Source organism: Morone saxatilis, unplaced genomic scaffold (genome assembly GCF_004916995.1).
Source record: "Morone saxatilis isolate NCDOM2014 unplaced genomic scaffold, NCSU_SB_2.0 Contig17, whole genome shotgun sequence".
NCBI lineage: Eukaryota > Metazoa > Chordata > Actinopteri > Moronidae > Morone > Morone saxatilis.
Genome location: NW_023339729.1, coordinates 3474968 through 3489306, shown reverse-complemented (window position 1 = coordinate 3489306; position 14339 = coordinate 3474968). Strand labels below are relative to the sequence as shown.

At 40.6% G+C, this 14339-nt stretch overlaps 1 protein-coding gene across 1 annotated transcript in view; it reads left to right on the top strand.

Annotated features, from left to right (window-relative positions):
- rims1b (regulating synaptic membrane exocytosis 1b) overlaps positions 1–14339 on the top strand; it is a 70531-nt gene that overhangs the window by 41550 nt on the left and 14642 nt on the right. The window contains exons 7-20 of the mRNA XM_035660672.1: positions 281–321; positions 618–728; positions 979–1078; positions 1689–1812; positions 2302–2348; positions 2512–2627; positions 2706–2836; positions 3085–3256; positions 4358–4511; positions 4746–4802; positions 6847–7000; positions 7644–7760; positions 8377–8439; positions 12479–12568. Of these exons, the coding sequence (XP_035516565.1) occupies positions 281–321; positions 618–728; positions 979–1078; positions 1689–1812; positions 2302–2348; positions 2512–2627; positions 2706–2836; positions 3085–3256; positions 4358–4511; positions 4746–4802; positions 6847–7000; positions 7644–7760; positions 8377–8439; positions 12479–12568 (1477 nt within the window). The remainder of the gene's footprint in view (positions 1–280; positions 322–617; positions 729–978; positions 1079–1688; positions 1813–2301; positions 2349–2511; positions 2628–2705; positions 2837–3084; positions 3257–4357; positions 4512–4745; positions 4803–6846; positions 7001–7643; positions 7761–8376; positions 8440–12478; positions 12569–14339) is intronic.

The following is a 14339-nucleotide window of genomic DNA, read 5'->3' as shown; positions in this document are numbered from 1 at the left end:
GTCCATACGTGGTTCCTGCCAAAAGGAGTATACCTGCATGTATGATAAGGATGGGAAGATATATTATAAGAGGTCTTACCTGACAATGACTAAGAGAGGCTCTGAACAATACTTCAAAATGTTTATTTTAATTTGAAACAGACCTTCTTTTCTCAGTCTTTTATTCTTAGAATTGAAACCATAGAGTATGATACATTTACTGTACATAAAAGATACATTTCTGCTGGGTACTGGCAGTGGACATCTAACTTATTACCCCCGTTTCTCTTTCTCGGTGCAGGTGACTGGGACTGTCATTCTCTAGATCCTACAGTGTGGCACGTAAGTTTCAGCAAAACATGACAGAGTCAGTGTTACTGTGCTGCCTCTGCCATAAATACTTGCAATATCTCACATACATGTACATGCACTCACATGCACACACACACACAGTATATTTACACAAATAGAATCATTACAATAATGTTTACATACAATTAAATATAAAGAACCAAGAACTTTTACTTCATTGTATCATCAATCATTGTAAATCGTTTGTTGATTGATCCTACTCAGCAACATTAACACATCCTCCTTACCACTGTTCTCTCTATTCCTTCACAATGCTTTTTCTGCAGCATCCAGTTACATGGCAACCGTCCAAAGAGGGTGACCACCTAATCGGACGCATCACGCTAAGCAAGAGGTCGGCAATGCCCCGTGAGGCTGGCTCCCTCCTCGGCCTAAAAGTAAGCAGGGCATCCATCTCATTCAGACGTGGTAATTTGTTAGTGTTTAAGCTTTGGTTGATATGACTTCAAACTGGAAATAAACATGTTTTGTAATTCCTGTGAAAACTGTGGTGTAGGAAACATTGAAAGGCAAAGAGTATTCCATGTCATAAGTATGTAGAATAGTAAAACAGGAAGAAGAAATGGCTCTGAGTCTGCCAACATGAAGCTCTGTTCCTATCCTCCTTTCTCTACTTTGTGTGTGTAGGTGGTAGGAGGGAAGATGACAGAGACAGGGAGACTTGGGGCCTTTATCACCAAAGTCAAGAAAGGCAGCCTGGCAGATGTCGTGGGACATCTACGAGCAGGTGCGAATCGGTTGAACATACTGTTTCTATACAGGAGCTACTGTACTTTTATCTTTGCTTGGTTGATAATGGCTTAATCTTAAGCAGATCTGTAAAGTCAAAGAAATGTGTTTTTGTATGTATATCCTCAGTCTTTGTCTTTGATTGGGGCAATATCTTTGTTGGCGGACACCCAGGGGTTAATTTCCAACAGACGCACAGGTAGTCCACCAGCTGTGGACAAATATTGTCAGTCATTGTTTAGTCCCTACGTTACGTCACATCATGATTAAATCATGTGGTAATGTACGGAGAGGTGAGGCTACAGAACTACCTGTTACTGTGAGTTATGACAGTCACATTTGCCCCCACCACATCGAGGCCAGTGAAAGAGAGAAAGCTAACATTAGCTAGACACCCCATCCTTGTATAATAATGTGGGATGTATGCAGGATCTGCAGATGACTCAGCAGGTGTTGAAATAATACAAACCAAAAGTAGCATCGAATGGGAAAAAGCTCTAACATTAGTAAGCTTGGTTAACTAGATTTATTTTTTTTATATAGTCAAATGTATTGCAAGATAAGCCTCAGGCTGGATTCATTGTGTGTGTCGGCCATCTTGATTGCAGGTGATGAGGTGCTGCAGTGGAATGGGAAGTCGTTGCCGGGAGCAACTAAGAAAGAAGTGTACAACATTATCCTTGAATCCAAGGCTGAACCTCAAGTGGAAATAGTTGTTTCAAGACCTATAGGGTAAGATTAACATCATTAATATGTAAGAATGATCATTAAATTCTTGAGTGATGGCATTATTTTCTTTTCTGACAGACACTTTTGATATGTCTCCTTCCTCTATCTAAAAGCTCTATCTACCGAATTATGTCCAAAAACTTCTTGAGAAAAGTGTATAGAGCATATCAGTAAGTAGTGTTGCTTTAATGGGTGGAACCCCTTCCCCTCCTGGCTTTCCTGAAATCCTGAAATCCAAGAGAAAAATCCCCTTTTTTCCTGCTATCCTTCTCTCCTTTTCTGCCCACCATGTTTAATATGTAAATATGTATTCGATTGACTGCTTGCTCTTCTACTACCATGCAACTGTTGGTTCAGTCTTTTCCTCATTCATTTTTTGAAAGATGAATGTACACTAACGTCCTGACTGTGTCTTTACATTGCAAGTATCTTGATGTATATTCTGCACATCAAGAGTTGAAGAGTTCACTGACTCTGTTTCACGTTTTACAGAGACATCCCAAGAATCCCAGAGTCATCCCACCCTCCTCTAGAATCAAGTAAGTGTTTATATGAGCAGCTTTTTATATGTTATTACTACTGTTTACTGCTTATGTGAGTAGCTGCTGGAGAGAAATACACTCTTTACACATCAGCGCTCTAATTCCACATTTTGGAGTCGATTGTGCTTTTGGCTCTAACAACTGTTGTCCTCTTCAACAGCAGGCTCCAGTTCCTTTGAGTCACAAAAGATGGAGCGTCCCTCTATATCAGTGATGTCCCCTACCAGCCCCGGGGCCCTCCGAGACCTTCCTCTGGTACTGCCTGGACAGCTCTCTGTGAGTATCTGAAAGATAGAGGTATGTATATGGTTATACATATGGAGAGAGACTAACTCTCTTCACACACTTTTACAGGTGAAGCTGTGGTATGACAAAGTGGGCCATCAGTTGATCGTCAACGTCCTTCAAGCCATAGACCTGCCACCCCGACCAGACGGACGGCCTCGGAACCCCTACGTCAAGATGTACTTCCTGCCTGATAGGAGGTACAGTTTTCTTTTCTTTTGTGGGTCTATCTCACAAACACAGTCCATCTGTAGCTACCTGCATCACAAAAGAGCATCACACCAGCACTAAGGAACATAATCAAAGGAACTTCTGCTCCATTATAGAAAAATTTCAACTCACTTAATGCCATCAATTTGCCATGTTCCACCCTTGTTATTTTAAAGGAATAGTGTTTGTGTCTTTCCCCTTGTAACGTTAACTCTGTGCGTCCACGCCTTTGTCCTAGTGATAAGAGTAAACGGCGCACTAAAACAGTGAAGAAGAGCGCTGAGCCCAAGTGGAACCAGACCTTCCTATATTCCCACGTTCACCGGCGGGACTTTAGAGAACGCATGCTAGAGATCACAGTGTGGGACCAGCCCAGAGTCCAGGAGGAGGAGAGTGAATTCCTGGGAGAGGTGGGTGACACATATATATCCATATATGTTTTTTATACTGTATGGTCCGATATGCAGATTGAGCATTTGCTGCAAAATTATTATTATGCTGTAAATATATATATATATATATATATATACTGCTGCTATTTGGGAGATTTTTAATGGGAGAGTAAACAGGGATGTACTGTAATGTTATCTGAAACATTATATACACTATATTCTGTAGAAACATAGCTTTTTTTCTTAGTGACACTTATGTACATTGACAGCAATATTACGTTTTTTGTTACAATTACATGATCAGCATCTTAAACCTCTAGGTCAAGTTTTTTCTGACTGCACCATTACGTCAAATAGAAAATTCCAGATTATTTTCTACACTATTCCCTGCTTTTTTAGCCAGTTCCCAAATGCATTTGACACAGTTATAAACCTGGGGTGTGTTGACTAGAATTTCAGTGGCAAGGACCACGGCACAACAATATTTCAATAAACGTTTTTTAAGGTTTTGAGGATAGATTAATTAATGTGGATGTGGAGGGGACAAGGTGGAAAAAGTTAGGTTGGTCTTGGAGGACGTGCTGAAGGCTGGGCAGTGGGAGACTCAGTGTGGGGGTTCTCGTCTCCAAGCCGGAGGGGGTTGACGCCAGGCTAGTAAGTAGCACTGCCAGATGATTGAGGGAGGGTGTGGTTAAGGTGTGGCCCTGCTCCTGAACCTAAGTTGAATAATCATTTACAGTATAGCCATACACTACAGAAGTTGAAGTTTGCAACCATTTGAATACAGCTCAGCATTACAAGCGTGTAGGAGAAACTGTAGTGGTGAAATAGGTGAAAACACAAGGTTTGTTTTTTCTTAAGGTGAATATACACTAATGAAAACATACAAAACACAACTCTTCACACAACTCATCATTTGTGACTTGTGATGAGCAGTTTCAGGTTGGCACCTCCTTATATTAAGAAGAAACAAACCAAAGGTTGTGAACTCCTGCATTTAAGGTCTCCTGCATTATAGAGGTTTCCACAGAGTCTCAACAGCCCAAACACCTGGATCCTCAGTGGATGTGTTTCTCTTTTGCTCACCTCTTCCACCCGTCCCTCTCTGTCCTCTCTCAGATCCTGATAGAGCTGGAGACGGCTCTGCTGGACGACATTCCTCACTGGTATAAACTCCAGACACATGATGTGTCCTCCATACCTCTGCCCCAGCCCTCCCCGTACCTTCCACGCAGACATGTCCACGGAGACAGCCCCAGCAAGAAACTACAGAGTATGTCTGGTTATATACGGTATTTGTACAGACTGTGTTTACAAATATGTGTGTGTGTATGATTTAATCCCTGTTTTGTGAGCCTACAGTATGTGTGAGTGTGTGGTTGCTAACCTTTCCCTTTTCTGAGCTTTCTCTTTTGTGTCTCTCAGTGTGGGAGACTGACAACAGAACCTCTCAACCTTATCCTGTCCTATGTGTGTGTGTGTGTGTGTGTGTTGTGTACGTGTGCAGGGTCTCAGCGCATCATTGATACAGAGTTTGATGATGGTTTGATGGTAGTGTCTAAAGGTGGGTGGGGGGCATGGTTACTGAGCCTTTTCTTGTGTTAGCCTGTAGGCGTCCAGCACTGGGTGAGAGAGCGTCTTCTTTGCATCCTCCATCTTTCTCCCAAACCTTCCAGCCTCCTTTTGGCTGTATGTTTTAGAACAAATTGCACCAAAATTAAAGTAATTAATCTTTGCTGTATCAGCAAAAGGAAACACTCCAAAGACTTTTGCAATTCATCATACTGCTACTGGACTGCAGGTTTTGAATTGCAGTGTTGTGGTGTACAGCCTTCATGGTGCTGCAGTTTAGCAGCGTACTGTACTCCTTCACTGAGGCTGCGTGGACAGTTTCTCCTCTTCTGCTGGGCCATAGATACACTGAAGCACTGAGTGCATGTTAGACTGTAGAGCTACAGTTGTTCACTGCCATTCTCCTGCATGCTTCTAGTCCTGCCCGGAAGTTGCTCACTTCACTGAAAGGACACTGAACATGTGCAGTAGAAGCTGAATTTGTGTTATTTTGGTCAGTAGAATCACTACAACTGCTTTGTTGTTTGACTGTTTCTGCTGTGGCTTCATTTCCTGTCAGATGAATGAGGACCTGGTTTAAATATTCACAGCTTTTTGTGGTTCATTTTCGCGTTTCAAAATGCCAGATGGATATGGTGTGCCACATTGAGGAGTTTAAAATGTGTTAGAACGTGTACACAATCTCCGACTTATTGGAACGCCACCATGCCAATTTTATTCTCATGAAAACACTGAGCTCAGATTGGGATCTTTTGCACAAGCAATGTACATTTTTGTATTCTCCGGACACATTTATGCATCTGCATTATTTTATACATTTTATAATATATATGTAATACATCTCATCCTTTAGACAGATAAATACCTGTTGGTTCCTGTTTTTTTTTATGATACCTTTAATGTTCCTCACTACAGACACGTAATGATGTGATGATACTTTACAGCAGGCTCTGGCTATCACTTTAATTTATGTAATTTTCCTTACTGAGAAGTCATTGGTTTTTTTTAGTTGCAAAGTGTGGCAAATAGCTCTAAATACATACTGCAATACCCACAGTTGCTATGGAGAAGAAGCCTGTCAGAGATGCAAATCAGAGCTGTAGCAAAATCAAAATTTTTCTTTACAGTTGCAGAACAAAAAAGAGATAGATGACCCAGAATCCAAAAGAGGGGTTAATTTAAGCGGCAGACTGTATTGCCAGTTTTCTAAAAAGCATACACTACCTTCTGCTGGATGTAAGTTAAAGGAATTTAAGATTGGGGAATGGATGTTTCTTAAACTGCATCTTGGGAGTTGTAGTTTTCTTTAGAACACAGATTTTCCTGATCAATGTTGCACATCTTTTGTAATGACGATCCAACCAGGAGACTTTCATGTGTCACCTGACCTAACTGTGTGCAGAAAATGAACGGTTTACTTCTGAAAACCTGAACGCCCAAAATAATTCCCTCTACTTTGGAATTCTATATCTACATGTAGCAAGACAATTAGGCTAATACAGGTTCTGTAATTATGGATCTCATGCATTTGTTGTATCTGTATTATTGGATTATACAGTATATAACCTATATATTGGGGTTAAAAGTCTGATCTCTCATCGCATTTGGCACTCCATGCAGGTTAGAAAAAAAAAAGCGGAGAGATGCAAATCTCACTGATCTCAGGTCTGACAGAAACACTGCAGAAACAGTCAGCCACTCAGGCTAGCTCACATGACCAGCTAACCTGTTTGCTAGCTGGTCATTTGTCTGTAAAACATCCCGATGTGATGTTCTACAGTCTGTAAGAGAATGGCATCTGTAGTGGTAGTCAGTAGCACTACACTGACGATTGGTGCATCCCTATCAGAGGACACACAACTAATGCCTGTATGTGTGTGTGTGTGTGTCTGTCTATTCTGGTGTGTGTGTTGTATTCATATTTGTATGAATGTGTGTGTATGTGGGAGTTCTGCTTTTTTTCTCCCTTGTGTGTGGGTGTATGCGTGCTGGATCTCTCTCTGTGTGTGTGTGTGTGTGTGTGTGTGTGTGTGTAGGTGCAGAGCGTAATTCCAGGGAGAGAGAGCGAGGCAGTACGTTGGCTGTGCCTGAGCAGCAGCGGCCCGTCCAGCACCGCTCCCGCTCAGTGTCTCCTCACAGAGAGGACTCCTGCAGGGCTCGGTCACGGCCCGCACACGTGCCCATGCAAAGGTCAGCATCACCTGCCAGAAATCACCTGGTGAACTGTCAGTGGAGTGTGTGTTGACTGTGGTGACAGTAGTCCAGCATCAACCAATCAATCAATGTGTCAATATATATACACTATATATAAGCATTATATATACCAGATAATGTTCAAAACAAGTGACATTTTTGCTTTTTAATGAGATTATTGTGTGGTCTGACTCTACTGTATATGTACCAGGGACTCAATGCTGCTTGTTGATGTGTATTTACTGTATTAAGGCTTTTAATGACACTACTGTATGGCCAAATCACTTGCATTGAAGAATGAAAAGTGGAAGAAAATGCAAAGTAGAAGCAATTGATAATAGTTTGTGAAACAGCATGAGAATAGCATTTCTGTCAGAAGAATACTTAACGCATAAGAGGTCATATGTATATTTACATTTTGTAAAGGTGTGTTATGCTTTGTAATTCTGACCCTGAATTCTTATTCTTGTTAAAAATCTTAAATTCGAACCAATCCAAGCAAGAACACCAGGGCATCTACAATGCACTTCAGTTTGCTGAATCACATCTTATCATTTGTTATTAATTCATATTGTAAAAAGTATCATCGACATATTGAATCTTCAGACTTATGAACTAAAATTCTTATCATACATCTCAGGAGTCTGGATGAGATCCACCAGAACCGCCCCCACTCCCACTCCCCCTCACGCTACCATGACTCCCACTTGGAGCACCAACGCTCCGGTGATTCGGACTACGAGTACTCTGAGGACAGGTAACCTGTCACTGGGATCTGTGGGGATCATCACAGGTGTGGGGTGGGTTATGACAGTGTGTTTTAGTTGACTTTTTACTTTTTAAGTAAAAGTTTATTGATGTTTTCATTTTTTTACTTAAAATACTTTTTATTTTAAAAAGTGATCTAAAATTATGTATATAACATACATAATATAATATATAGGCCTAAAAAACGTGAAAAAAACAAGATTCACACACACACACACACACACACACATTGGATCAGTGCCCCTAGTGGCTCATTCAGCAATGATTTGACAGCAGCTCTGGTCTTCATCAGTTCCAAAATGTGCTTATGGAGCCTCGACTTGCTAATATTTATTATTTATGTTGAATCTTGTTTTGTGTAATGTAATATTACCTAGGGAATTTCTACTAATACTACTAACAGTGTGAAACTAGTCATTGCAACATACTAAGTTTGTTATTATCATTATGTACTGCTGATGCAGACTTAATTGAAATTTCAGAATTATGATTTCCTGGTTTCTCTCATTCATAAATTCACTTTGCCTGTCTGAGTTGCCATCCTCTTCTGTTGTGTTTTCTCGGGTTGTTTCTCATTTGTTCACCCATCGTCATGGCAATGACAGTGAGGTCCTGGAGATGCACAGGTCTATCCGGGGCGGGAGTGCCGAGTGCCTGCACACAAACAGGTAAAAAAAACAAAGAAAAGACAAAGACAACAACCACCATTCAGCTTTATTTTAATAAAATATGCCATTTGATCATCATTTCCATCCTCACTATACTTTAACAACTCCATCTTAACACACCTAATGTTAATGTTTTCAATGCAAACAGAGTGCGTTGATTATTTTGAATGGACTGTAGATACTTTAGAGTGTGTCTTTTTTGCAACTGCATGAAGACAAAAGTGTCAAGGGTCAAGTAGTTGTAGCACACTCATAAATTCATGTCTGACTATTGTCTATCACTGTCTCATAAAAACACACACAACACTCTGATCACTGTGTGAGGGGATTAGAGAACTGCTCACTGACTGACCTCAAAGAAGGCAAAGCTCTTTTGATTAATTTCTTTTTTTGCATTTTGTGTTCACTCACAGCAGTTGTATATTTTTTCTATTTTTTTTTCCTTGTCTTGCTTTACTTGCATGATCTCCACTCACGCAACCAGGGGCGTAGGTAGATACAGCAACACACTTCCCCCCAAAATGCCCCTGTTAGTAAACGGTATCCATAAAGACATTTACAGGTAAGCGTTTAGCGTGAAAGGCAGTCTTGCGTAACCCTCTCTGTGCCTGTCCAGCTTTCCCAGACTCATTTGTGGAGTTGGTGGTTCATTTAGTTGTGGCGGTGTTCTCTTAACACAATAAATGCCCGTTTGTCTCCCAGACCACTGTGCTGCTTGTGCTTGCTTCAGTTGGAGTGTGTGCCAAGTTGCTTTGTCATGGTGCCGCTTTGTCTAACTAAATGCTATGTGTTGCTTTTCCCTCTGTACGATGCAGTCCTTCTACATGTTGTAGAACATACTATAACTACAAATCACATATACTTTATGTCACCTCTGAACATTTTCCAAAGCATATCAAAGGTTTTAGACTGATTCTACTTTCAAGGTAACAGTTGAGATCAGGAAGTAACTGGTTCAGTAAAGGGAGCTCTGCCATCTGGATTTTGCTGTGTTGTCGGATAATCAAACGTGCAAGCTAAACCATAAGCAACCATGGACATTGTGAAAATAATAATATGAATTTAGCCATTTCTTTTTCACTGTTAGAATCTTAAGTCTGGGATATTGTGTTATTAGAATGCAACAATGAGGAAACATTATAGAAACTGTATAAAAATGTCACTTTATCCAACTTTGGTTTTATCAAATACCTGCAAAACTAATGACATTCCCATCAGCCTCAGCTCTACTTTGTGTTTAGTGTTAATTAGCAGGCTAGCATGCTGGTGAAGGTGAACACAGTAAATATCATACCTTCAGAGCATCAGCATACTAATATTGCCATTGTTAGCATTTAGCTCAAAGCACCACTCTCACCGCCTCAAAGAGCTGCTCGAAGTTCAGCGTCAATTTACTAAACATGGGGACTACCACACAGCTTGTAAAGTACACTATAGTGTCTCCTGTGTCACACTATTTATTTGGAACAGAAAGCCTGGGTAACTGGGTTAATACAACTAGTAGCATTAGCATTATTATGCTAGTAGCATTATGGGAAACATAGGATCTAGGCTTTTGGAGTTAGATACACAGTAGGGACTAAAGTTTAGGATATCTTGGCCTCTGCTGCATCTATTTTAACAATTCTTTTCAAAATGTGTCTCAAACTATTTTATGGAGATTGTTTAAGAAATCTGAGTGGAAGTCACAGAAAGCCTTTAATATTGCACAGATATTTACTCATAGTGACAGTTCAAAAACATGCATGTGCATTTCAGACATCCTTCATCCAGGCAAATACAAAATGGCTGCCTTTCTTACACCTGTTGGCAGTAGTCAGATGATCAGTATGGTCATGTAAGTAGTTACATGATTAGAGTAGACAGATAAAGTCACATGACAGACCACCTGTGCAGAGGAATTCATATATATTATATATAATATTTCCTTTTTCAGTACATTCAGGCAAGAAGACACATGATGTTTTCAAAGGACTCAGATGCTTAAAAAACAAAAAACAAGATAATACAGTTACAGAAAACCAGAAGTCCAGTTTCCCATTTAAACCAGGGTAATGTGTAGCTTTCAATATGCAGTATATATCCAAAACTATTCTCCTTTTTAATCTGTCTCCATCCCTTACTGAGTTTTCTATATGGTCTATGCCTGATATCTCTGGCAAATTACTTTAGGGAAATGCAACACTAATTTGCTGGAGTACCTCGTAGTAATGACTGCCGGGAAATCAGTCCAAAACTTATTGAATGGTCTGGAAATGGTCAGCATAATATAAAGAATATGTGAGTTTGCAGTTAACAGGCTAAAACGTGCAAAACCACCAGTATACTCCTTGAATGTACTTATTAGATGTTGATCCTGGCATTATAATTGTCATTGTATCAGATCATAACAGTGCATATTGGTACATACATGGCATACTTTCTCTACACATAATCATCAGTCACATTTACTGTACGGCCTCATTCCTGGCTACATAACCACCGGACACACAGACCTCCTGTATAAGCAATTTTCTCCATTTCTCTGTTCTGCTCTAATCCTCTTAATGGCACTTTTATACATTTTACAGATCTACTGTAGCCTCGCCACGTGCTGCCTCCACGGCTTTAGATCTGTAGATTGTGTTATATAATCACCATTACATGTAATCTCCCCATATATGTGTGTGGGCTCCATCCTAAGGGAGTACAAGAGTAACTGTCACTACACTTTTACGTAATGAATTCCTCACTCTGAGGTCCCAGACAGGATGCAGGTCATCTCATGTGTTCATGTAGTAATATGCTGCGCGTGGTGTTTCCAGTGATCACCAGCATCACGCAGCAGCAGGCACACTTCTAATCTAAGGCTAACCAATCTCATCTTTTTTGAGAATCCTCCCTTTCTACTAAGCTGTAGCGTAAACTGTGTAGAGAGATGCTAAGAGGGAAACCATATTTTATGTTGCTCCATAGTGTGATAGTGTGAATGTCTTCTCCTGCTCATTTGCAAGAAGCCTGCTTAGTTTGTGTTTTCTTCCCCCCCACGTATTTTCTCTCTGCTCATTTCTGCCACTTGCATGTGTCATTTTTGTTTTCCTTTGCCTTCCTTTGCACGCGGGTCTTTCCCCCTGCCTCTCGTGGGCGGGGCTCTGGCGCACAGCTCCACCCTCCCTGCATGCCTAAAGAGCAAGCCACCCCACAGGCACGAAGGGGGCAGCACCATGCCTCGTAGCATCCTTACACACCGTGTGCTCAGGTTCACTGATGAGGTCACTGTTAGGTAAGAACACGCCCGCTTCACGCACCATCTCTTCCCTCGTCCTTCCTCTGCCCACAACCTCGTCTTTCTCCCTTTTTTTGTCTGACAACGTATAGCAGAGGCTTAAAGCACGTACTGGCAGAGCATTAAACAAACTCCTAAGCCCTTGTTGCCATCCATGTGAGGCATTTGGCCTGAAAACATTATGTGCAATGTCATGCGATGGCAGGGAGCCAACCATCTGTTGAAACTAACTGTCGCCACAGAGCTGCATGACGTGACAAACATGCAGCTGTGAGCGTACGCAGCGCAGAGCGACGCTGGCTGCTCCTCTCCTCCTCACTCATTCACCCCCTCACACACTTAACAAGCAGTCCCCTCTCCCACTTAGACCTGGTTCCCATGGCAACTCACCAACCCTCCATCTGAGTGGTCTCACAGTGTATGGCCGCGAGGAATGACTGGCTATGATAAATGGAGATACAGCACCAGAGCCATTACATGTTACTACACTGTCTGATGGCCTTCCTTATTCTCTCTTTGTCTCTCCCTCCTTACCTCTACCTCCTTTATGCTCCCTTTTTCTTAACTTTACTTCACATTATCCTTCTTTTTTCTCACTTTCTCTGTTTTCTTTTGTCTACCTCCTACTCATCGGCCTTTTGTTCTCTCACATTATTCACAACCTCTTCTCCCTGACACCTCTGCTTGCATCCTCTGTCCTTGTACGCCTTGTCTCCATCTCTGTTTCTTTCTCTCCTTTCTGTCCCTCTCTGCTGCCATGTTGTGGCGGTGCAGCGACCTGCAGCCATCGTTGGACAGAGTGAGGAGTGCCAGCACCACATGTCTGAGACCAGACAGCAACTTTCACTCCCCTGACAGAGACAGGTATAAAAAGAAGATTTTGATTGCAGATCATGAATCGAGTGAATTTAATTTGCACAAGATTCTTTTATTTAATTTAAAAGATGAATACAGAAATAATGATCGTAGACTGCTGAAATGGTCTTCAGTGACAGCTTTCAAATCAGTTTTTCTAGACTGCATGATTCAATCATCCAACATTTTGGGTTTATGATGCTGCATGTCTTCACTCCAGTTCATGTCATGTGTCCCTTTCATACATGAATGAATTTACCATTGCACACTTTTATTAAAAAAAAAAAAACTACTTGGTGTAGGAATTTGGAATCTTTGAAATATCTTTAAGAAAGAAAATAAGTCAGTAGTGTTCAGCACAGGGCAGAGGTGCTCTAAATACTGAGAGACAAGGTTATGGAGCCAACATGTTCGTGTGAATCCCTGAACGGTTATTTTGGGAAATGTGCTTATCAATTGTTTTCCTGAGAGTTCAATCAGAAGATCGATAACATATCTTATGTTTGTACAGTGAACATCAAGCTACAGCCAACATTCTGTCAGCTTAGCTTAGCACAGAGACAGGAATCGAAACAGCTAGCCTGGCTCGGTCCAAACGTAACAGAAACCACACATTTTTACATTTCTGTTTTAGTGCAGATAACACAAAAGCAATATTACATGTTAGTTTGTGAACTTAAAAAGTTCTGATAGGCGGCTTTTGATAGGTACAGACAGAACCAGGTCTGTCTTCCTCAATTTTTATGCTAAGTTAAGCTAACCAATTCCTGGCTATTAATTATCGCATCTGAATCTCAGCAAGAAAACAATTAAAGGTCCAGTGTGTAACATTCAGGAGGATGTATTGTCAGAAATATAAAATTCATAGGTATATTTTTATTAGTGTGTAATCACCTGGAAATAACAATAGTTGTGTTTTTGTTTCCTTTAAATGAGACGTTTTTATCTTCTACAGAGTCCGCCATCTTTCTACAGCAGCCTAGAACGGACAAACCAAACACTGGCTCTAGAAAGGGGCTTTTGAGTTTTCTCAGCCACCGTAGTTTCTCCAACACACTTCACAAACCTTTAGACCTTTTTAAAAGAGAAACTATAAAGTATTACAGATAGAAAGTAAAGCTTGTGGAACATGTATAAATGAGACAGCGTCTGTAACAACTTTCAAACAGTTTATTTCTCATTTTTCCATGTATGAAGTTTGAGTGATGCAGCAGAGATGAAAACAGGAGTAAAAATCTAAGACTGAATCCATCACAAACGTCCCTTTAAACCAACAGAAGACATTTCAGCACCGACCCCAAACTAAACAAGCAGGAAGCTTTGACACCGACCGTTTAGAACAAAACATCATCAACCCAAAGAAAAAAAGAGCAAAAAACAAATACAGAGCGAGTGGCGGGCGACTTCAAACCGCTAGATTACACTTATTTTCTTTTTTTTTGTCATTTCATGTTTAAACCTTTTATTGGCAACATCTACGTGCTTGAAATGTTTTATTTATCACCATTATTAACATGTAAACACAACACGGCCTCACGGAATTTCATGAAATGAGCCAAAACTCTGAAATGCAAAGAATGAAACACAAGATAAATAACGTCATCCTCACCGTGAAACACATGGTCTGATAATAACATGATTCAAATATGAAACAGCTAAATAAACAATCCTGTTTAAGGGTTAAAGTTCTATTGAAAGTAGCTATATTCTAATTATTAAACATGCACCAAAAACCGCCCGTTTTATACTTTATTTCATTGTATAACTGTATAAAAATTCT